The sequence below is a fragment of the Nelumbo lutea genome, chromosome 8 (genome assembly GCF_056320005.1).
Source record: "Nelumbo lutea isolate HS-2025 chromosome 8, American lotus-T2T, whole genome shotgun sequence".
In the NCBI taxonomy this organism is placed as follows: Eukaryota; Viridiplantae; Streptophyta; class Magnoliopsida; order Proteales; family Nelumbonaceae; genus Nelumbo; species Nelumbo lutea.
The window spans coordinates 4,809,336-4,832,279 of record NC_142691.1 but is presented as its reverse complement, the minus strand read 5'-3'; the positions used below and the strand labels follow the sequence as shown (position 1 = coordinate 4,832,279).

At 37.2% G+C, this 22,944-nt stretch overlaps 2 protein-coding genes across 3 annotated transcripts; one reads left to right on the top strand and one right to left on the bottom strand.

Moving 5' to 3' along the window:
• Window positions 1-582: 582 nt before the first annotated feature.
• LOC148842299 (EPIDERMAL PATTERNING FACTOR-like protein 6) lies at window positions 583-2,171 on the top strand. Its single transcript, XM_088959330.1, has 3 exons — window positions 583-1,379; window positions 1,636-1,679; window positions 1,766-2,171. The coding sequence occupies exons 1-3, from the start codon at window positions 1,208-1,210 to the stop codon at window positions 1,985-1,987; spliced, it is 438 nt and encodes a 145-aa protein (XP_088815456.1). The 5' UTR covers window positions 583-1,207; the 3' UTR covers window positions 1,988-2,171.
• A 500-nt stretch (window positions 2,172-2,671) lies between these two features.
• On the bottom strand, window positions 2,672-16,295 carry LOC148842298 (mitochondrial carrier protein CoAc1-like). 2 transcript variants are annotated; one of them, XM_088959327.1, is made up of 8 exons: window positions 15,516-16,264; window positions 14,892-14,977; window positions 14,590-14,797; window positions 11,220-11,352; window positions 10,666-10,850; window positions 10,091-10,222; window positions 3,693-3,758; window positions 2,672-3,269 (listed from the first exon to the last, which is right to left on the bottom strand). In XM_088959327.1, the coding sequence occupies exons 1-8, from the start codon at window positions 15,705-15,707 to the stop codon at window positions 3,168-3,170; spliced, it is 1,104 nt and encodes a 367-aa protein (XP_088815453.1). In that variant the 5' UTR covers window positions 15,708-16,264; the 3' UTR covers window positions 2,672-3,167. The 2 variants fall into 2 exon arrangements, with proteins under 2 accessions (XP_088815453.1, XP_088815454.1); XM_088959328.1 differs by lacking the exon at window positions 3,693-3,758 and having other exon boundaries at window positions 15,516-16,295.
• Between the last annotated feature and the right edge of the window lie 6,649 nt (window positions 16,296-22,944).

Genomic DNA, 22,944 nt, shown 5'->3' with positions numbered 1-22,944 from the left:
GGTGATCACATTCTATCAATAAATCAGCTGTTGGATTATGAGCAATTATATATTCTTCTCATCTTTAATTTCCATGTTTAAATCTACTGAAAGTCTGAAACCCATCATCATTTTTTATTTGTAAGAAGAAAACTTAAACGTAATGAACTGATCAATTAGTCCTTTACTCCTTACTTTCCCAGAGTAGAATTCTTGAATATGCTAAATGTAATTTCTGTTTGTAACCAAGCTTGCTTCCCAGGTTCCCATCCAAACTTATATTATGATTTACTGCGTAAAAAACCAAATTTTGATGGAAGATAATTTATAGGGTACAGTCAAGTACACTGAAGTACCTCCGAAAGTACAACCAAGTATCTTCAAAACCAATTCAAACCATGCAACTAGCAGCGTAAAATCAATAATCACAACACTCCATTTTCGGACCCACTGTTTAATCAGTTATGGCTGACGTCTTCAAACAAAGAGACGGTGTGGATTGATCAAGTCACCAATTTGATTAAGGCAATCCTCACTATATCTGACTAAATTAATTAGTCTGAGTATGAATGCAGAAGACCCTTTTTGTAATTGGATATGCTGCATTATCTCTGCATTTTGTAATTGGGTTATTGCTTCTCTGGATGTCTTTCCTTGAAAAGGAATAGAAATTATCAGAACAAAAGGCTCCGCAGTCGATGCAGCCTAGGATTTTTCCTAAATTCTCGAAATATCGTAGGGGTTCGCTAGGTGTTTAAGACCCAAAAAAGGAAGCTGTTTCCCGAGCTGAAGGACCGGCTCGAACCGTACAAGTTTAGATGCATCTGTGGACAGAAAGTGGTGTTTGCTTGCATTCAAAGAAAAGACAACAGAGAGTTTGAATTGAGAAAGAGAGAAGACAGGGACAGAGAAAACGGATTAATCATATGGTCTTCAAGTGAGTTGTCAAAGGGGGATTTGAGTGATTTGAAACTGTTTGATAAGAGAGAAGGATCACTTGTCTGCGAAGCAAGATCTTTCTATCACGCGAGAATAGGATAGACCTATGCGCAGGGGATTGAGACAAATCCAATATAAGAGTATTAGAAAAGGAGTTAACAAATAGGTGATGTCGAGCTTGCTTTCTGGTCCAGGAGGCAGGAGCTTCTTGTTTTATACTAGGCTCTTCTTATCACTTTCTTACATATTGTATATACATAGTCAACAATCATATCTGTCCTGTTGAAGTATGAGTTCTTTCTCTCGACATACAGAGTCTCATAATCACCATATCATGTGGGCTTCTGTGGAACGGAAGAGAATAGCATTGTTTCTTGTATTAGTTACAACTCTGCAGATGGTGAGTTGGGTTTCTGCAACCAGCAGACCCATTGCAGCATATGATGGTGCTCGTAATCCAGGTTATTGGAGCCTCTGATCTTTCTTTCCTCCCAACTTAAGGGGAGCATTTGTTTCGTCTTATCATTTTCATTCACTTTGGTGAAAATCTCTTCTCTTTCTTAAAATTCTCCATTCGGTGATCTGTATCTGTTTGGTTTTACCCAACTTTCCACTTGAGACATTGTTCTCCTTTATGTTTCTTTCTTTTCTGGTGTTAAAACAGATATCATATTATTACTTTTCTTTTCTAATATTTTCGTGCTTCGTCAATGACAGGCCAAAGTCCAATGTCTTTACATGCTACCTTCGTCCCAAAACAGGTAATAATAACACTGAAAAGTCGATTCTCTGTCTTTCTCTCAAATGGGGTTTGTTGATTACCTATGTTTGATTGTCTATTTTACAGAATTTCAAGAGTACAGAGGGAATATTAGTGAACGAAGAAGCTATTAAATCGCTGAGCACTCTGGGTTCCAGACCACCAAACTGTCAGCGCAAATGTGGACGATGCACTCCATGTCAAGCCATACAAGTACCAACGACCACCGACCATCTCGGTGTTCAATATGCCAATTATGAGCCAGAGGGCTGGAAATGCAAATGTGGGACTTCTTTCTTCAACCCTTAATGTTTTATACACTTCACACACAATGAGCCGCCCACCCATGTGGCTTTTCTCTCTCCATCTCTGTACATCATCATCTCCTTGAGAACGTTGTAGCTCTTTCATTTTATCCGGAGAGATGATATTACTCTTAATTAATTACTACTAGATTGATCAATTGGTTCACATAGATAATTCATTCCACCAAGTTATTATCTTCCACCCCCCCTCCCCCCTTGCTCTTTCTTCTTTCCTTACACGGGTCCTAGCACACAATGCTCTGTAGATGAATGGGAGAGCACCCACGTGCTGCATGTAACTGGATCCAAGAATTTCAAGGAAGGTTGGGTCCAGAGCTTTGCACCCACCAATGGAACCATTATAAAATAGGAGAGATGTTGAATGTGATCAATTTTGGACTGAAAAACTAGTTGAATTAACTAGTTCACCAGAGCCCACCCTGCAGCACCAGTCACCTTCATTCTAGCTTCAATGTTAGAGCAATATGAGAAATTGAGAAGTGCTTTTCATGTGTTTGATGAGTCATATTTACCAAATGGGTTGGGCATCTGTATCCAATGATCTAATGCTATTCTGCAATCTGCACCAACTCTTCATAAATTCCAATTTTTCATCTTTCATGGGATATAGATTGATGATGCTGACTGAGCTCCAGAAGCGTACAATTGCCGCAAAAAAGATAAAAGATAAAAGCAAGAAACGTACATTTGCCATTAAATATAATAGTATATTGCTGTTAGCTTTTAACAAAAGAATTAAAAAAAGAAAAGTTATCGATGATCTGAAGCTGACAGATAGTCTAAAAACTATTTCTAGCAAAAGAACCAAAAAACAAAGAAAAGAAAAAAAAAAAGAACTGTTCGCTGGCATTTAAAAGCAATGCATATTACAAAACAAGAATTGAGCTATTACCCGTTTCAAAATTGAAACCATATACAATGTGCAAGTTAGTCTTTGTTCTTCATCCATGCAAAAATAAGAGGACACAAGAAATGTACAGTCGCTGGATAAGCAGAGAGTGCATGATTCAATTCAGATAACACATCCAGCAAGCCATCTTGAACTCTATAACTGTCCAAAGCAAAACCCCTTGTCCCCACATGGCAATAGTGTCACACCTTATTTGGATTTCGGCAGATAGTTTTCCTTTTGTAGTAAGATATTTTAATATAATGCTATGCCTTCATGCAGCTGACACTGATTTAGACTTTTGCCGGGGTGGAACACGTAACCAAGACTTCATCACGTCGTATGCGGTGAAACCAATTGCCACGGATGGAACAATCTGCCACAAAGTAATACAAACCTTGTCAATCATCCCCTGTTTCACAAAGTTTTAACAAGATATTGGCTAACAAGCCACCAAATTGAATAAAGACTGGAAACTGGAGAGTGTCGAACTTGAGTGGTGCTACTCGAGCTATCAGGGCATAGAGAACAATTGAACAAACACCAGGCACTGAGATGCCGTGAAAAAAATGTAATTCACACAGCATTTTCATAGAGCTTTCTGTATGAATATTCTTGCAAGGATCAAAGTTTCGATGCTATACACCCCATATCGGGTGTATCATATCGTATCTTTTGGTTCCCGATACACCTGTTTATAAGGTGTTTTCGGGAATCTTTTTTCTAAATAATATATATAATTATTTTTAAAACCAAAAATAAATAAATAAGGGGGGTATCACTGAAAGTACCAACACACCTCTGACGATACACGATACTTTGAACCATGTATTCTTGAGGTTTTTTTTCTTTTGACATAAAATACCTGGGAATGATGGCAAACAACGAAATTTATACAACTCTTTCAAATTTTGAGGCTACAAACATGCTCAAACCCATGAAAAGACAGTCCGAGATAAAAGTTGAACAGATCAAGAGTTGCATAAACTCATTGTTTACTAGCAGTCTTCATATTGTTTACTATTAGCATTTCTCTAAATTAAACATCAGTCGCTGGCATCATATCAAGTAAGTCATTAATTCATTTGATGAATATAATCTCTAGTGTTATTACAGTGTAAGCTAACATCCAGACCATGCAAGATTTTAGACCCGAACACAATGGATCTGCAATACTCTTTTGGTCCGTCTGTTTTAATGTAAAACAGGCGGAAGAATTCTCAGTCTGAAGCTTCAGTTATTTTTCTACCTTTTCTATGTCAACAACATTTTTTCTGGCCCTTCTACGTGAAAGAAAATGCATACTTTGTGTTAAGAGAAAAGGAATAAAGGGACTTGTAACAATTCAATTACTAACTTCTTCCGGCCAAGAACAGAGTCAATGATGGAGGCCCATCACAAGGCCCATCTCATTCCTAGGGGCGGCAGCTCCTAGGATAAGGTCAAAAATTCAAGATCCATCAAGAATTCAAGAATTCAAAGAATCCAAGACTCATCAAGAATTCAAGAATTCTAGATAATCCAAGATTCATGCATGGATAAGATCAAGGGAGATCGGACGGGGGAGATCTAGTCAAGAAGAGTTCGATCCTATCTACAAGTTTGAGATGTTTAGATCAAATCTAATTTCTTTTCCTAGTTCTTTTACAATTTCCAAATGTATTATAAATACTGCTATTTTCCCAAAGTTAAGAATCAATTTCATACTTCAGATTTCAGAATTTATTCAAGTTCTCTTCTTCCTATTTTCGCTACATTTTTCTCTCTCCTAGAGAGATCGGTGTTTTTCGCTAGGTGCTAGCGGACGCCCGGTGCTTGCATAGCCAGCTCCGGTTTTCATTGCTTCCACGCTGCGTCGGGTGGTATCAGAGCAGTGAATTCACCCAGTCATGTCCAACCCAGACAGTAGCAGTCGCAACCCACCCCGTGACGGAGATCAAGGGTTCCCAGCTGTTTGGAGAGCAATCGAAGAGCAGCGTACAGCCACACGTAACATCGAACAGTAGTTGGCAGAGGTGACTGAACAATTGCAAACCTTGTTACGGGAGGTTGTCCCACGAATCCGGGAAAATCCATAGCAGATCGCAGGAGACGACCACGACAAACCATCCGTCGCTACTGCGTCCCGACGTCCAGTTCTTGACAACGACAGTGATGATGATTTCGAATTTGGTGGTGCTCCAATTCTTCCCGGCAACGACAGAAACAGTAGAAATTGGCACAATCAAGGTAATTTCAACCCCCGTAGGAATAATGATGAATTTAAACTCAAGGTAGATATTCCTACTTTTAGTGGAGATCTTGGTATAGAGGGACTTCTGGATTGGATCACAGAAGTCGATAGGTTCTTTGATTACATGGAAATACCAGAGGAACGAAGGGTAAAATTAGTAGCTTTCCGATTAAAGGGAGGCGCATCTGTTTGGTGGGAACGGATGAGAGAGACCCAGATGAGAGAAGGAAGGGGTCATGTTCGAACCTGGAGGCGCATGAAACAATTAATCAGAGGTAGATTTTTACCTCCTGACTATGAACAATATATGTTTGAATCTTATCAGAGGTGTGCGCAGGGTTCTCGTAGTGTTAATGAATATACATCTGAATTTTTGAGATTAGCTGAAAGAAATCAATTATCTGAAAGTGATAACCAGCAGGCAGCCCGTTATCTAAGCGGTTTAAGACCGTCTATCAGAGATAAAATTGGTGTACAGATGGTTCTTAGTGTGCAGGAAGCAAGGAACCTAGCCTTGAAAGCAGAATTAATGTTCTAGGACAAGGCACGCAGTGATAATTATCGCCGGTACAGCGGGAGCGACAACAGACCGGCAACTGTCGACAGGAACAAGTCAGTTCCGGCAACACAACCTTCTCACCCGGCAAGTACAAGTAACGCCGGTAAGACTACTACAGGAGGACATACTCGAGGTAATCCTTCCAACCCTCCTAAACCCAGTAACCCTTATGCAAGGCCTGCTCCTATTAAATGTTTTAAATGTAATGAGGTTGGGCATAGATCCAATGACTGTCCCAGGAGGAAGGCAGTTAATATGGTAGAAAGGGAAGAGGAAGAAGATATTGAGGAAGAGGTATATTGTGGACCTGATGGGGAGGATGAAGAGGGTCCATATGAACATGAGGAGTATACTTGTGTGGTAAGAAAATTAATGTTGTCCCAGAAAAATAAGGATACTTCTCAACGGCACAGATTATTTCGTACCAGATGTATTATCAAGGAAAAATTATTTAATTTAATTATTGACAGTGGTAGTCAAGAAAATATTATTTGCAGGGATGTCATCCAACAATTACAGCTGGTTCCTAAAAAACATCCCAACCCATACACAATTGGGTGGATCAAGGAAGGAGGCGGCGTACGAGTGGAAGAACGCTGCAAGGTACCTTTTTCAATTGGTAAGTACCATGATGAAGCATATTGTGATATTGTAGATATGAATGCTTGCCATATTTTGTTAGGGAGGCCTTGGCAATTTGATACAGATGCAAGGCACATGGGTAGGAAGAATACCTACCAACTTGAAAAAGAAGGTACACGTTATACTTTGTTACCCATAGCAGAAAAAAATATTACAAATACTCCAAAGGCACTTGAGAAAAATTTCCTTACCATCACCCATCATCATGCGGAATTTGTTAAAGAATGTAAGGATACTCATGAGATACATTTGTTAGTAGTAAAAGGAGAAGATGTTGATGATGAAAATACAATTCCAGCTGAGATACAGGGACTACTGAATGAATTTAATGATGTAGTTCCAGAGGAGTTACCAAATGAACTCCCTCCCATGAGAGATATACAGCACCGTATTGATTTTGTTCCAGGTGCTAGTCTACCTAACCTCCCACATTACAGGATGAGTCCTAAGGAGAATGAAATTTTACGAGAAAATGTAGAAGAATTATTGAAAAAGGGACACATTCAAATCAGCATGAGTCCTTGTGCAGTACCTGCCTTATTAACACCTAAGAAGGATGGCAGTTGGAGAATGTGTGTCGACAGCAGGGCCATTAACAAGATCACCATTGGGTACAAATTTCCCATTCATAGGCTGGACGACATACCGGACCAACTAAGCGGAGCTGTAGTTTTCTCAAAAATATATCTCAAGAGTGGATATCATCAAATCAGGATCCGTCCCAGAGATGAATGGAAGACAACCTTCAAGACTAGGGATGGCTTGTTCGAATGGTTGGTCATGCCCTTTGGACTAACCAACGCACCCAGCACTTTCATGAGACTGATGAACCAGGTATTGCGCCCCTTCATTGGTAAATTTGTGGTAGTCTATTTTGATGATATTTTGATATACAGCAAATCTATCACTGAGCATGTGGGACATATTAGGGAGGTCTTGAAAACATTGAGGGAAAATAAATTATATGCTAATTTGAAGAAATGCATCTTTATGAATGATAATTTATTATTCCTGGGATTTATTATAAGCAAGGATGGTGTGAAAGTAGACGAGGAAAAGGTGAAAGCCATTAGGGAGTGGCCGACCCCATCCACTGTCACAGATGTCAAGCGATTTCATGGGTTGGCAACTTTCTATAGGCGTTTTATTAAGAATTTTAGTAGTATCATGGCTCCCATTACTGAATGCTTGAAAAAGGGGAAATTTCAATGGGGAGAAGAACAAGAGCAAAGTTTTGCTCTCATAAAAGAAAAGTTATGTACTACTCCTGTTCTTGCCTTACCTGATTTCCATAAATTATTCGAAGTTGAATGTGACGCCAGTGGAGTTGGCATAGGGGCTGTATTGTCTCAAGAGAAAAGACCCATTGCCTTCTTTAGTGAAAAATTATGTGAAGCCAGGAGAAAGTGGTCTACTTATGACAAGGAGTTTTATGCTGTGATAAGAGCCTTGAAAACATGGGAACACTATCTAATTGCAAAAGAATTTGTTCTCTATACTGACCACCAGGCCCTAAAATATCTTAGTGGACAAAAGCAATTAAGAAGTGATTTACATGCCAGATGGTCTGCTTTCCTAGACAAGTTCCCATATAAAATTGTGTATAAGACAGGACAGCAAAATAAAGTGGCTGATGCACTTAGTAGGCGTGTAGCTCTCATCAAGACCCTCAGCGTTGAGATTGTGGGTTTTGAGTGCCTAAAAGACTTATATGCCCGAGATGAAGACTTCCAACAGGTATGGGAGAAATGTGTGAATAAGCAGCCAGCGGAAGACTTCTTTATTTATGACGGGTTCCTTATGAAAGGGGAACAACTGTGTATCCCTTGCACCTCCCTCCGCGAAAAGATCATCAGGGATTTGCATGGGGGTGGACTAGCAGGACACTTGGGAAGGGACAAAACAATAGAAGCTGTTCAGGGGCGATATTACTGGCCGAAATTGAGAAGGGACGTGTCTACCATCGTAAGCAGGTGCTATGTTTGTCAGACAACTAAGGGACAAACCCAGAACACAGGTCTCTACATGCCCCTACCCGTTCCTACTGCTATATGGGAAGACTTGTCCATAGATTTTGTGCTAGGCTTACCAAAGACCGAAAGGAACATGGACTCCGTCTTCGTGGTAGTTGATAGGTTCTAAAAAATGGCCCATTTCCTCCCATGCAAGAAAACAACAGATGCATCCGCAACAGCCAAATTATTTTTCAGGGAGATTGTTTGCTTACGGGTACCCAAGACCATCACTTCAGATCGTGACACACGGTTCCTCAGTCACTTTTGGATAACCATGTGGAGGATGTTTGATTCATCACTTAATTTCAGCAGTACAGCCCATCCGCAGACAGATGGACAAACAGAAGTGGTAAACCGGACCTTAGGGAATTTAATCCGCAGCATATGCCGGGAAAGGCCAAAACAGTGGGACTTCGCCATTGCCCAGGCTGAGTTCGCCTATAACAATGCAATGCACAGTTCTACAGGCAGATCCCCATTCTCCATCGTATACATGAAGGTCCCTAACCATGCACTGGACTTAGTGAAGCTACCCAGAGTACCCAGCGCAAATATCTCAGCAGAACAGATGGCAGAACAAATCCAGTCCGTCCAAGAAGCCGTGAAGCAGAAGCTAGAGCAATCCAACGCCAAGTACAAGATGGCCGCAGACAAGCACCGCCGACCTCAAGTGTTTGATGTAGGTGATGAGGTTATGGTCTTCTTAAGGAAGGAAATGATTCCCGTAGGTACTTACAACAAGTTGAAGCCTCGGAAGTATGGTCCATATAAGATCGTGAAGAAGATTAATGACAATGCCTATGTAGTAGATTTACCAAATCATATGGGTATGTCCAGGACCTTCAACGTTGCTGACCTTCATCAGTACCTGCCGGAAATAACACTCGCCTACCCTAGTTACGACTCAGGGTCGAGTTCTCTCCAAGTGGGGGAGAATGATGGAGGCCCATCACAAGGCCCATCTCATCCCTAGGGGCGGCAGCTCCTAGGATAAGGACAAGAATTCAAGATCCATCAAGAATTCAAGAATTCAAAGAATCCAAGACTCATCAAGAATTCAAGAATTCTAGATAATCCAAGATTCATGCATGGATAAGATCAAGGGAGATCGGACGGGGGAGATCTAGTCAAGAAGAGTTTGATCCTATCTACAAGTTTGAGATGTTTAGATCAAATCTAATTTCTTTTCCTAGTTCTTTTACAATTTCCAAATGTATTATAAATACTGCTATTTTCCCAAAGTTAAGAATCAATTTCATACTTCAGATTTCAGAATTTATTCAAGTTCTCTTCTTCCTATTTTCGCTACATTTTTCTCTCTCCTAGAGAGATTGGTGTTTTTCGCTAGGTGCTAGCGGACGCCCGGTGCTTGCATAGCCAGCTCCGGTTTTCATTGCTTCCACGCTGCGTCAGTCAAGAAGACAGTCAGATAAAAATTGACCTGGGGAGACCTTTGTGGGACTGAACGGTTAAGATTGAACTCTGGCATATCTCCTGATGTTGTTCTTATAAGCAACTCTAGATTTTCATGTCAGGCACTATAGTCATACTGAGATCAATTTTCTATCAGCAAGACTCCAAAGAAAACATCCAAGTTGCATTAAGAAAGCTGATGAAATCTAGTACATGTGGAGTAGTGTATCCATTTTGAGAACGGGAGGATTGTGTAACAAAGATCCTATAACAGATTTGTCAACAAACTGGTCATGCAAAACAGACTACAGAAAGGGAGTATATTCTGTAATTACCTTTAAATAGTTGATGCTTAGGCCAGCAAACAATTGTCTCCATCCTTGATTGCGGATGATGGTGGTAAGCCCTTGAAATGTGCCCCTGTACCTAGGATCACCTCCTTGGTTTGATGGTTGAAGACTCTGAATCTGAAACGTCATAGTTCTAAGAACTCAGAAAAGATTACCAGTCAAAGGTTCAAGCTGAATACGGTGAAGGTTATCCCCAAGGTAACTGCTGGATGGAAAGTTTCCCAACTGCATGGCAGCATATTGAGGCTGTTGGGCTGTCAATTCAAATAAAAGTCCAACTTGATTGACCACTGTGCAACAAATAGATTTACCAAGTATTGGTTCTAACCTCCAGATCACACAACATATCTGCCACAGTATTGTTGGGACCATCCTTTCCTATCCAGTTAATACCTTTGCTTCCCCTCAATTCATTGGTACTGGACCAAGGAATAAACAAACCAATCCAGTATCATTTTGACATCTTACTAGAACATTGAAATTTTATCATAACTGATAAATGAAATAAAAAAACACACTATTAATTGAATATATAAGAAATAACAGAAAAGGGGCAATACCTGCATCTGTCTCCTCACCACATCCAGTGGGTATGTGAAGGTCTGTCCAAATAGCCCTGCTAGAGCTCCACAGGATAGGCGCATTATGATGGATTTTTGGTGTTCTTCAGGAACATGCCTCTTAAGTTCCTCGTATACATAGAACTTAAGACCAGCATATGGAAGAATTCCAATGAGTGTTGGACCTGATCAAAGTAGGCTTGTTAAGTGTTACTGCTAGAAAGCATATAAAAAAATAGTCATCCAAATTAATAGATGATTATGTAATATCCCCAAGAATGTTAATGGTATTACTAGCAAGCAATGCTAACATGCTTTTGAGATGGAGAGCAAAGGCCATAAGAAAAAAGCACAGGGAGCAGTTCTTGTTCTCCTCTTGAATATTTGGCAACACTACTTACCACAATGATTAGTACATTCAAAATAATGGTTGCCACAAACTCAAAAGTTTTCCAACTTCAGTAGTTTCCATTAAAAAGTAGATAATAAATACAAAGAATATGGTCAATTTGGAAGATAACCTAGGACATGGAGATATAATGGCAAGTGCTTACCTACACCTCGATACAAAGCAAGGATGCCACCCTCCATGTAAACACTTCTAAAAACATCTTTTATCCCATTGTATACCGGCTGGGCATGATAACTATGGATACCATTCCTGAAACTTGCCTTGGTGTCCATCACCTATAAAATCTTGCAATGAACTCAAATTAGAGAAATGAAAAAAAAATCAATTCTCAAGCATCTATATCAACAATAAATTAACAACGGACTAAGAAGATTCACCAATAGGTGCCACATATTCTTGAGAATTAAGTAGATGTAGAGAAAACCATGTGAAACATACATTAATTTGTAGCACATTCACAAGCAACTTATCATGCTCACAAACACCTAGTTGATTAATGTTTGGATTTGTGGTACCATTCTCCATTTTTTATGCCACAACAAACATGGAAATGATGTATGGAGTTGTGTTTCGTGATGTGCAAATATGGTTGCATAGAAAAACAATGCACAAATGCTTATCTGAACCCTTCAGGCAAATGTATCCAAAAAGTTAAGCCAATCACAAGATGATTTTGGAATTGATCATGTTGATGATTCATTAAGGCTTTCTTTGTTACAATCTAAAAGGAGCAAAAAATTTTAATTCCAAGATATGTCTGCCATTTTCAGCCTCTCCTACATTGAAATAAACACGGCTTAAGAAAAAAATAATAATTTCCAGTCCTAATATGTGTGAAAGAAAAGGCTACAGATACTGCTCATTTTGAGAGATGCATTCACCTTTTACTATAATAAAGAAAAAAAGAAAACAATAGGTTCATACACTATCAGACCGCACAAATTGAATCATGACCAACCGAGGTACTTGGGGTTTTATTCTCAATGCTTTTTAGAAGAGGGTTTTGTTCTCATGGGAGAGAAGAGGGCATACCCATAATTTTTTGCAAGTATAGGAAAGCTAGAAATACACAAGGGTTGTGGTTGGATGTTAAGGTCTCCAGATCATTAGTTATTTCCATCTTTCCATGCAAATTGAATCGTGACTGAGGTACTTGGGGTTTTTTGTTCTCAATGCTTTTGTGAGATGTATGCACCTTTACTATATTAAAGACAAAAAGGAAAACAATAGGTTCATACACTATCAGACCACACAAATTGAATCATGACCGAGGTACTTGGGGTCTTATTCTCAATGCTTTTTAGAGATGTATACACATTTTACTATAATAAAGACAAAAAGGCAAAGCAATAGGTTAACAAACTATCAGAGGGCAGCCTCACAATTAAGTGATCAAACATGTAAGATTTAAGCCACTTGAGATATACAGAAAGGAACCCAACAATAATTAATTGTAGATTGATGTAATCCAACAATAAATAATTGTAGATTGATCACAAATAAGTGATCAAGCTTTGGTCCCTGCCAATACAAAACAGGGTGAAGATGAACTTTGATGGTAGTTCAATAGGCAAGCCGGGACCCTCAGTTATAGGGGGTGTTTTCAGAGATGGAGAAGGCAGGAATTTAGCATTGTTCTTGGGCCCAATAGGAGTGGGTGACTTTTTGAGAGCAGAAATCATGGCATTACTATAAGGTGTAAGATATGCAAAGCAATTGGGACTACAACAAATCAAAATAGAAGGGGATTCAAAGTTGGAAATTGGATGACTGCAATCAGGTAGTTTGGGAGCATGGACACGTAGACAATTGTTAAGGGAAATTATCAGCCTAGCAAGGGAGATTGGTGCTTGCTTTAAATGGATAAGAAGATCAGATAATGGACTAGTGGATATATTAGCAAAACAAGGGACTGTTAGGGGGAATATGTTTTGGGCAGTGTTGTAATTCAATGTTTGTGGTTCAACTCTGTCTACTAGGGGTTGTCAGTTGTATTTTGAAAATTCATTAATAAAGTTATCATTTCCAATAAAAAACAATTTCTTACCACCGACAAATATCTCATGCTTCACACAACTAAAAAAATCAGGAATTAACCACCCTCTGCCTTAAATGAATCGTTATGCTTACTTTTCCAGTTTACTTTCTCTCTGATTGTTGCCTTTGTTTTAATACATCTGAAATTTCTAACAATACCTTCTGTTTGATCAGTCTACATAGGAAAAATACTTTTTCTATTATATTCTATTAAATTATAGTAACTGATTCAGTTTCAATTAAACTTCCTCAAATATAGAAATATGAAATAATTTTATAAAATATAACAATATAGAATTTATCTTATAAAATTTCAATGAATAAGAAAATTCCAATTCAGTTGCACTAGTTTTGGAAAAATAAATTAAGTACTGGACTATCATGCTTCATATTTTCCAAGTTAAATTCCATTTCCTATGTCAACTTAATTTTTTAATTAAATGCAGATATTTCATACTTATCACCTTGCATTTATTAAGAATTAGATGTTCAGATAAATCTAGGATTAACATGAGCACAAGTGAGTGGCTAAAAGGCATGGTGAGGTGGAGAAACAGAGTTTGGCACTGCCTGGGATTACAAGATTTATCACCTTCTAAGTTCTTACCACAGCCTGCTTTAAGAGTGAGTGGTTAAAAGGCATGATGAGGTAAAAGTCTACTTGTGAAACAGTTTGTGTAAAACCACGTGTTAGAAGAGCAGCATCATTCCCCGGTTTTCCCTCAGGAAGATGGGGATGAAATTTTTATGTAGGTCAAAAGTTAACATTTAGTGGCAAGACTAACAAGGAAGATGGAAGATCTATTCGCTTTGAAGCTCAAAAATGAATCTCTTAAAAGTTTTTTTGAGGTTTAAGAAGGAACTGAAGAACCTATCGGAGTAACACTGTCATTAAATATAAAATATGAACTAGAATTGGGATAATGATAAATTCTTATGTTTCCATACATATTAAGCATTTATCTTTTAACTTTTTTTGGTGGCCCGCAAAACAAAAGCAGAATGGCCAAAGGCCTAATATAAAGTTTGCAACACCTATATAGTGCATGATTCACATCTAGTACAGAAAAACAAAAAAGAAAAGTAAGGTGGCAGGGAGAGAAGGTCTGGTAATTAATTACAGGAATGCACTCAGGTAAACTATCCAAAGACCATAAACAATGATAAGTTTTAAAGAGGAAACAAAGAGCAAGGATATGGTTCCAAAGAACACCATGACAAATATTGGAAATGATGTTTAAGCCAATGCACATGCATGATTACTTGCATCCTCATGAACTTGTGGTGACAACCATTGATAATAATATGAGATACATAAATTCAATTTTATCAAACTCAGGGCACATAATTGTTAAAAAATAAATGCACCTAAAGGAAAGAAAAGTCATTAACAGAAATAGCAAAACATCAAAATACTCAGTACAGTGGAATAAACTCTAGCTTGGCTGGAATACAAAGTTATTTGTATGAATTACCTGATAAGCAAGTTTTGTTCGAGCTAAATCTAAGGGGTAAGTGCACAGAACTGCTGTTCCTCCAGCTGCTGAACCAGCTAAAAGGTCAATGGAAGGACCTGTTCCCAGGGAAGGGTAATTGTTTATAATCCAACATCGGTACTGCTCATATGTCATGAAATGTAATGCTGCATACGGAACAATACGAAGAACACTAGCACCATTTCCTCTGAAAAGATATAACAGCCATACCTAAATAACTAGAGTGATAAATTGATAAAACTGGAACAAAATTACTTGAACTCCCTAAATTTCAAACTTACTTATACAATCCTAAAATGCCTTCATGCTTCAGCAACCTCTTTAGGGACTGAAAGACTCCTTGAGAATGAAACCCTTCCGTCCTTGTCTGTCATTTCCCAGGCATAAGAATTGCATGTAATTAGAAGGAAAAAAAAACAAATACGAGAATCTAGCAAAATAAACTGAAGAAAGGCAGAGTAAGCAACTGAGAAATCTGACAGCACAAACAAATGACAGTTTCATCATATAAAAAATCCTCATTATAATGGAATCAAAGGACCCCTTAATATAATTAGAAAATCCTGTCAATCGGCAACATTTGACATTTCAACAAACTAAGCCTACGGATTGAATATTTGAGAGTTGAGTTTTCTAAAAGAAGTCCTTGTTAACATCATCGTATTCTACAGAGCAATTCAAATTTCTTGCAGCATGTTTTTCAACAAGGCTGACTTGTAAGAAGAAAAAGGTTGGTTATATACAAGATAAGAATGCCAAGCTGAAAAAAAGTAGTAATAATCACATTTAGGTTCTCGGAATAATACAAATCAGTCTAATTATTCATTCAAAAGTGACCAACATAAACGAAAATTCTTCAAAACAAACTGGGAAAATGGGAAGAAGTATATCGAAATCACGTTCACCTGCATGAGTATCTTGACCCGCTCCAAGGGCGCAATTGCAGTCTTGGCAAATGCTCCGGCAGCGCCTCCGGCAATTAACTCCTTGACATAAGTAGGCAAGCAATCAACAAACAAAACCTCCCCACGGGCAGACGGCTTTTCAACAAACTCCGCTACATTGGTCGACAAAGCGGACCCTTGAGAGGAACCCATCTCAAATGGCAGAAGAATACGCACAGGAACGCAACCCAATCAACTTATACGCCGATAAACGTATGTATTGGAAGAAACCCAGTTGACTTAACCAGCCTGCAACTTAGCGAACTCTTTATCCCATCGGTCTCTCGGTAGACAGAAGGAGAAAGCTTTTTGTAGAAAAGGCAGATGCAATAACATGAAAGTGCTCAGAAGAAAGTTTGATATCCCGGCATACCGAACCTGTTCTTCGAAGATAACCAAACACATCAACAGAAGCAAAGAATGATCAAATCCGCCGGAATGATCGGAAACCCTTCAATGAAAAGCTTGTTCCCATGGATGCAAGACGATTTTCACCGATACCCATTTGAAATACGAGAGGAATAATCAACGATTTCGATGGAAGAAAAAAAAGGGGGGGTGAAGGAGAATAGATTTACGAAAGCCAAAGTGAACCAGGATGAGTGGGTTAAGGAGAACAGGTGCAAGCTCTAGGGAACCAGACACGTTCTCCTTTACCGCGGCTGTCCTCCTCCCGCTGTGCACACACTATCGCGAAATTCCAAAGAAAGTTCGTTTAAATTAATTATTGTTCATTGTCAAAGCGTCAGCTCTCAGTGGACGTTAACCGCCAAAAATACCTAGTCAACCGACCATTAGACTACTTTTCCGCGCAAACTGGCGGATTCAATGAGATTCGGCGTTGATCTTTAATCTGGTGGGCCAGGACTGAGGATTATATTGGAAGATGGTGGATCTTCGTCGTATAAAATAATCTCTTTTCACAGAAACGCTTGTTCCCAGTATTTTATGACGGAGTCAACGTTTTATTTGGCAAATTGGCAGCTGTACCCTTGATTGCCTCATATTGTATACATTCAGAAATTCAGAATCGGGAATAGCGGAATATCCGAATATCCATCCACACAGAGACAAGATATTTATTATATCGGGAAGGAGAGAGAGGATTGGGATCATATTGGTCAACAACTTCTGTTGGTAAATTGCTGAAACCTCCCACCAGTTGTAAGTAGATCCCGTCTGATAGGATCTTTTAAAAGCAGGCATAAAATGTATAAAAATGTAGAAAAATGTAGAAAATAAATAAGTAATTATATAGGTGTTTTGAACATTTTCATGCTTCTTTTTAGAAGATGAAGATTCTATCAAGGGAAGCTTACTTACAACTATGTCACCAAGTTAAGAAGAGTTGATTTCAATTACCAAACTTCAAGAGAACTTTAAGCAATTACAAGAAATTTCATGTGATGTTTTAACAATTTACCCACTTCTATTCTATTTTTATAGAAGAGAGTCAGACTATCGGAGCCTTTGAAACTCATTGACGTGTGCCACATGTTATGTTTGGATTTTGAATTTATGGCAAAGTTTGGAATATGTAGAATGCAAAATCATGTATTTTGTATTATCTAAATCCGTCCAATACTAACATCCGAGTATCCGATCCATTTGGGAAATATCCAAACAACAAAAGTTGGTGGGTAGGGATGCAAATAGATCAGATTAAATTTGAATTAGGGTATTATCTAAATCCAATTCGATAAAGTATAGATCTAATCGGATTTCACAAATATTGATTCGAATTTGAATATGACAAGGATGTCGGATATTTCAATATATATAGAAGTCAAAAATAAATAAATAATATAAAAAACCAAATTGAGGATATCCAAATCCGAAAAAAAAAAAAAAAGGATCGGACTTTGCATGATTGTAGCCCAATCCATTTTGCACCCCTATTGGTGGGTTCCAAGCTATAATCAACCAAATAAAACTTCGCCATGCATGGATGATAATTACAATGTTTATGATGATCAACATTACTAGGATAAAAAACAAATGATTAGAGCCAATAATCATCTTCCCTCACTAATAAATTAATAGACATGTTTATCAATCATCTTCCCTCGCTAATAGATTAATAGACCAGTTCATGGACTGGGCTGGAGTGCAGAAACTTGAATCTGACTGGACCAAAACCCCAGCCTGAGTTGTTTTGATAATTACAAATGCTAATCCATTTTTGCCCCCTAATTTGATACCTCTCTCAATCAATAGAAGGTAGGTTAGGGAAGGTTGAGAATCCCAGGATATTTTTGCACAATTGCATACATAGATTTCTAGGCTAAATTTTTTACTGTCTCAAATGGGTTTGGGTACGGGTACCCCACACTATCAAATTATACTATTTGTGATAAACGAAGTAGGACCTCAAATACCGAAACCTTATCCACGAAAATAAGTATATTGCCTTCTTTTTCTGTTGTCCTATCAACTATTTGGTTATATGTTTTAGGTCCTGCTTGATTTGTGAGAATAGGGGTCTAGAATTGGAATCAGAATAGGCTCTTTTGATTTTAACTGTTTGATTGGGAGAAATCGGAATCTTATTTTCATTCTTGCTGAATGGTATTTCCCAATTTGAGGGAATGAACATTTCCTCTCTCTTTCTTGGGAATGAAATCCCATTCATGTTGATTCCTATTTTTATTCTTATTCCTGTCTGAGCCAAACAATGGGAATGGACCATTCCAATTCTAATTTTAAAGGATTTTGATTCCAATTCCAGCTGCAAACCAAACGGACCCTTAGTTTTTCTTTATTGCTCGTGTGAACAAAATATAACCACATTATAAATTTCTTTGTTATTACACTCTCTGTTTCATTGATATTATGATATTCATTTTTTTAACCTTGAGGTAGGGATCAAATGGATCCAATCAAATCAGATATAGGTATATCCAAATTTACTTTGTTTATGTTCAAATCCAAATCGGATCATATCTATCAGATATCTAGCAGATTTGAATGGAACTCAATTATAATTGGATATTGAATAATATAAATAAATTAGACTAAAATTTACCAAAATATTATATTATTAATAAAATGAGCTAAAATGACTTTGCTATTATAATTTATGAATAAAATGAATTGAAAATTACTTGAATAAAACGTTAACATATAGAATTTTAGTGAAAATACAACATTAAGACCAACTTCAATAATAAATATAATATAATTTTTAAGTATATATGAACATACATACATACATATCATATCTTTTCCATATCATAGTTGAACGCATATATGTGAATGTTAAAGTCATAGGCCCAAATAAACTTTCTTATCAGTAGGAAGTAGGAACACAGGGTGCATATAGATGGGAGATAATTCAATTCAAAATTGAATCGAAGTTTATGTTAGAATCAAATATCTATTTAGCTATAACTGACTTAATTTTGTTTTAAGATATAGGATTAGGAATAAAATTATCCATACGAACTTAGGAATAGTTCCAATAAATGATAAAATGAGAGAGAATAAACTAAGATGGTTTTCGGCACATGCATAGAAGGCCACCAACTACATCAATTAGAATAAGTGATTTGTTTGTTACACATTTAAGGGGCTAGAAGAGCTGAGGTCAACCAAAAAGAGCATAGATAAAAGTAGTAAGAAATGATTTTGGCATTAATAATTTAACATTGGATATAGCTTTGAATTCAACTCATTGGTGAAATATGATTCATCTAACCAACCCCATATAATTGGGATAATGTATGGATCATGATATATCTTAATTTGATGTGCTAATGATTTGATCCTATATGCACCCATTGCCAAAAGTAAATAAATAAAACTAGTGGGTAATGGGGATATGTGCGATGCACAGTCTTTCTTAAAAAAATTGTGGCAAAAAGATTAGGGGTGCAGTTTTGATGGGCCCAGCCTAAACCCGGTCCACCTCAACCCCTGAGCTTAATCTAACATCTTGTGTTGGGCTTAGGTTTCGAGGTATAGAGCTTTGTGTCTAAATTTCCAATTATAATATATATATTGATAATATGCAAATATGTATATCAATTTAGGAATGACAAATTTCTCCATTTCCCCGATCCCCGTGAGAATTCGTCCTAAATGGGGTTGGGATGATTTCCCCCTGTGGGGACAGGGATGGGGAAATTTTCATCCCCGTTGGCGGGGATGGGGAGAGCACTCCCCACCCTACGGGGACCCCAATCTATGCCCGTGGGTCGTCACTAATTTTTTGTTATTTTCAATAATTAATCATTAAAACACAAAAAACAAAAGCAAATTACAATAAAAAAATGAAATATTAATAACAATATATGACACTAATTCTTAATTATTATTGTAATAGATATGGCTAGCAATAAATTATTAATGCTCCAAAGATATCATCATCATCATCATCATCATCATCATTATTATTATTATTATTATTATTATTATTATTATTATTTTAAAAATCAATCCAGAACCGGGACCACTTTTTCTGGGTCAATAGTTAAACCATTTGGTTCGAACCATGGCCATTTGAAAATAGAAAATAAAAATGACCAAACACCAACTAACATTAATTAAGAAAGAAAGAAAGAAAGTAAGAACCAATACATCAAAAGAACTTGAAACGGTTTTGTTTCTTCGTCTCTTTTCTTTCTGTCTTCATTTAATTGAGAGTTAAGAACGAAACAAAGAGAACCAGAAAGAGAGAGGTAAGTTAATGGCGCTGGCGAGAAAACGATCGATGCGTCATGTTTCTTCAATCCCCAAACAGACTACGTACGACACCCATGCCAATATCTTCTTCATCTTCGCTAACGTCTTGTTATCAAAAAATTTATCAGATTCTATCTTCCCTCCAAATCCCTCCCTAAATGTAATTTGTAATCATTATCCTCTAATAAATTAGTAAAGTCCCAAATCCCCTTCTAAATTTAACATAATTCTTTAATTTCATTCTATTTAATGTACTATTGTTAATGTACTCCCTTACTCACCTCTCTTTGGGTTATTAGCTTAAGTTAGTTGAAATAGTCGGGTTTCTAGGGTCATTTTTCAACGTAGAGTGGTGCTGTAGAGAATGAAGTTTGGGATAGAACTTAAAAGTTCTAGCGTTGTGTCTTCTCATCTTGCAAACAAAACTCATTCAGTCCATGCTTCTTCTTCTTCAACTAGTTATGTTGCTTCGGGTGTTAGTTATTTGTTTCCATCCGGTCCGGGTTGGTGAACAGATAAATGATGGAGGGATGGAGAGAGGAAAGCTCTGCTCTTAACATCCACAATTCCGGTTCCGGTACCTAGCTTCATTTCTGTTATAGTGGAGACGGCGGAGGCTTGGACCTACATTTCTTGGGAAATTTCATTTTTTTAATAAAGGCTATTAATAAATTAATGCCATTAATAAGTACTTGTAATTAATATTTATCTATTTAATTATCTAATGAAAAGTAAACAACAATTAAAACGGGCTGGATATGGGTCGGTTTTCCACTTATAAGCACCAGGTCCATTTAACTTAGGTCATGTCACTTAAGTTAAATGGTTGTTGAGATCGTCGTCTTCACCCGCATTTTTGTCTACTGTATTCGCTTGAAACAGTAAACACATCAGTTGTGAACATGACGAAAAGTGGTCAGAGTGATTTAAAGAGAAATAGATACCATTCCAATGGTTTAAACGAATGCCATACGTTTTAAGAATAATGCATTTAAAAACGAACCAAAAAAAACAGAACATACCTTTTTTTTTTGTAAGAAAATTTGAAGAGAGATGAACTGCGAGCAAATCCAACAAGTACAAGCTGCTCCAATGGTTGGCAGGAGATTGGAAAAAATCAAATGAAAAGCTCTTTCCTAAGTAATGTTCTTCGGTAGAGAGATTGAAGGGAGCAATTAGAAATCTGAAAAAAAGGAGATAAGCAGGTCATTTTTAACAGTAATGAGGTTGGGAAGGCAAAGAGCTTTCAAAAAAAGACTGAAACCTTTGAGTAAAACCTACCAAAATGGCAAACTTTTGAGTAGAACCTACTTTTGTAATAGTAGGTTGTTTGTACCTGTTGCAGTATTCTCTCTCTCTCTCTCTCTCTTTTTTTTTTTTTTTTTTTTTTTGCATTTTTATAGTGCATTTTCTCTTTTATTGCCAATTAGTTGTTATTTTTTGTGTTGGATTGATTATTGGTTCTTGGAAGCAGGGTTTAAGAGTGGAGTTATCTATTTGCTTTCAAGGTTGCTTTTATGTGTAGTAACTATGGGTAGTGTATTTGTGTCAAGGCTGCTATTGCAGCGGTTCTCCGCCTGTCCTATTGTCACCGTGTTCTTAGCTACAGTATGGATTTCTTATTGTAGGAGTTTCTCTCTGTGTTGTTAGAGGTGAGTTTTAGTTGTTTTTATTTGTGATTTGCTTTACATCGACAAGGAAACAAAAGAAGTCCTTTTCTATTTGATTTTCCCTTGACAATAAGTTTCTTCATTTTTCTCTTTTGAGTTTCTTGATTTTTGGATTGAACTCATCAACCAAAATATAGAAAACAAATAACCATAAAAATGTTGTTAATTGCAGTAATACAACATCTAAGCTGTATTTGATGAAACTAACCTATTGCAAAGAGACCATTTTGTAGGATTGTTTTTTGTTGTTTATTCTTTCATGATTGACCTACACAGACATACATGGTTTATGGGATTCACAAATTCAGGTGGCAGGGTGATTACATCCTACGTCTCTCTATCATGATTATTGTATGTTATCAAAATAATTCCAATCTCTTACCTGTTTTTTTCTTTCAGCATAAACAATACATGTTCTCATGATATACTTGTAATGATGCCCAAATGTGTTAGATTAATAAATAATTAGTGGGTTTATTGTCAAATTATGGTCTAGATTTTCATCTTCTTCTTGCCCAAGTATATTAAGAAATTCTAGTTTTAGTGATATTGAATAAAAGAATTCATAAATTCTATGCACTTAGAAATAATAAAGTCCTTAAAAAGAAGTACCAATCATCAGAATTTTCTAGGCCCAAAGTACAGGGGGAATGCATCCTGACTGTGAATTGATGTCAAATTCACGGACAGGATATGGTTTATAGGGGTAGTTGTAGGAGAGCTGGAATTCAGAATTCTGCATGTGTGTATCCATACTTTTCTGTAATTTTTAACTAGATAATAGATCATATAATAAAATGGTATTAGTAAATATACTCAAATAAATCTAAAATAAAAGATAAAAAGTACAATACCATGAGACCTGACCAGAGAAATGTAAAAAGATGCCATAATTTCCATGGTCCCATGTCATTGCCATTATATAGATGCAGCTGTTTTTTTAATCTCACTGTGTTATTTTGCAGGTGACCATCATGTCCATGAGCTATTTATTCATTTATTCTTTTTCTCTATTATCCAAATCCATCGCCGTTACA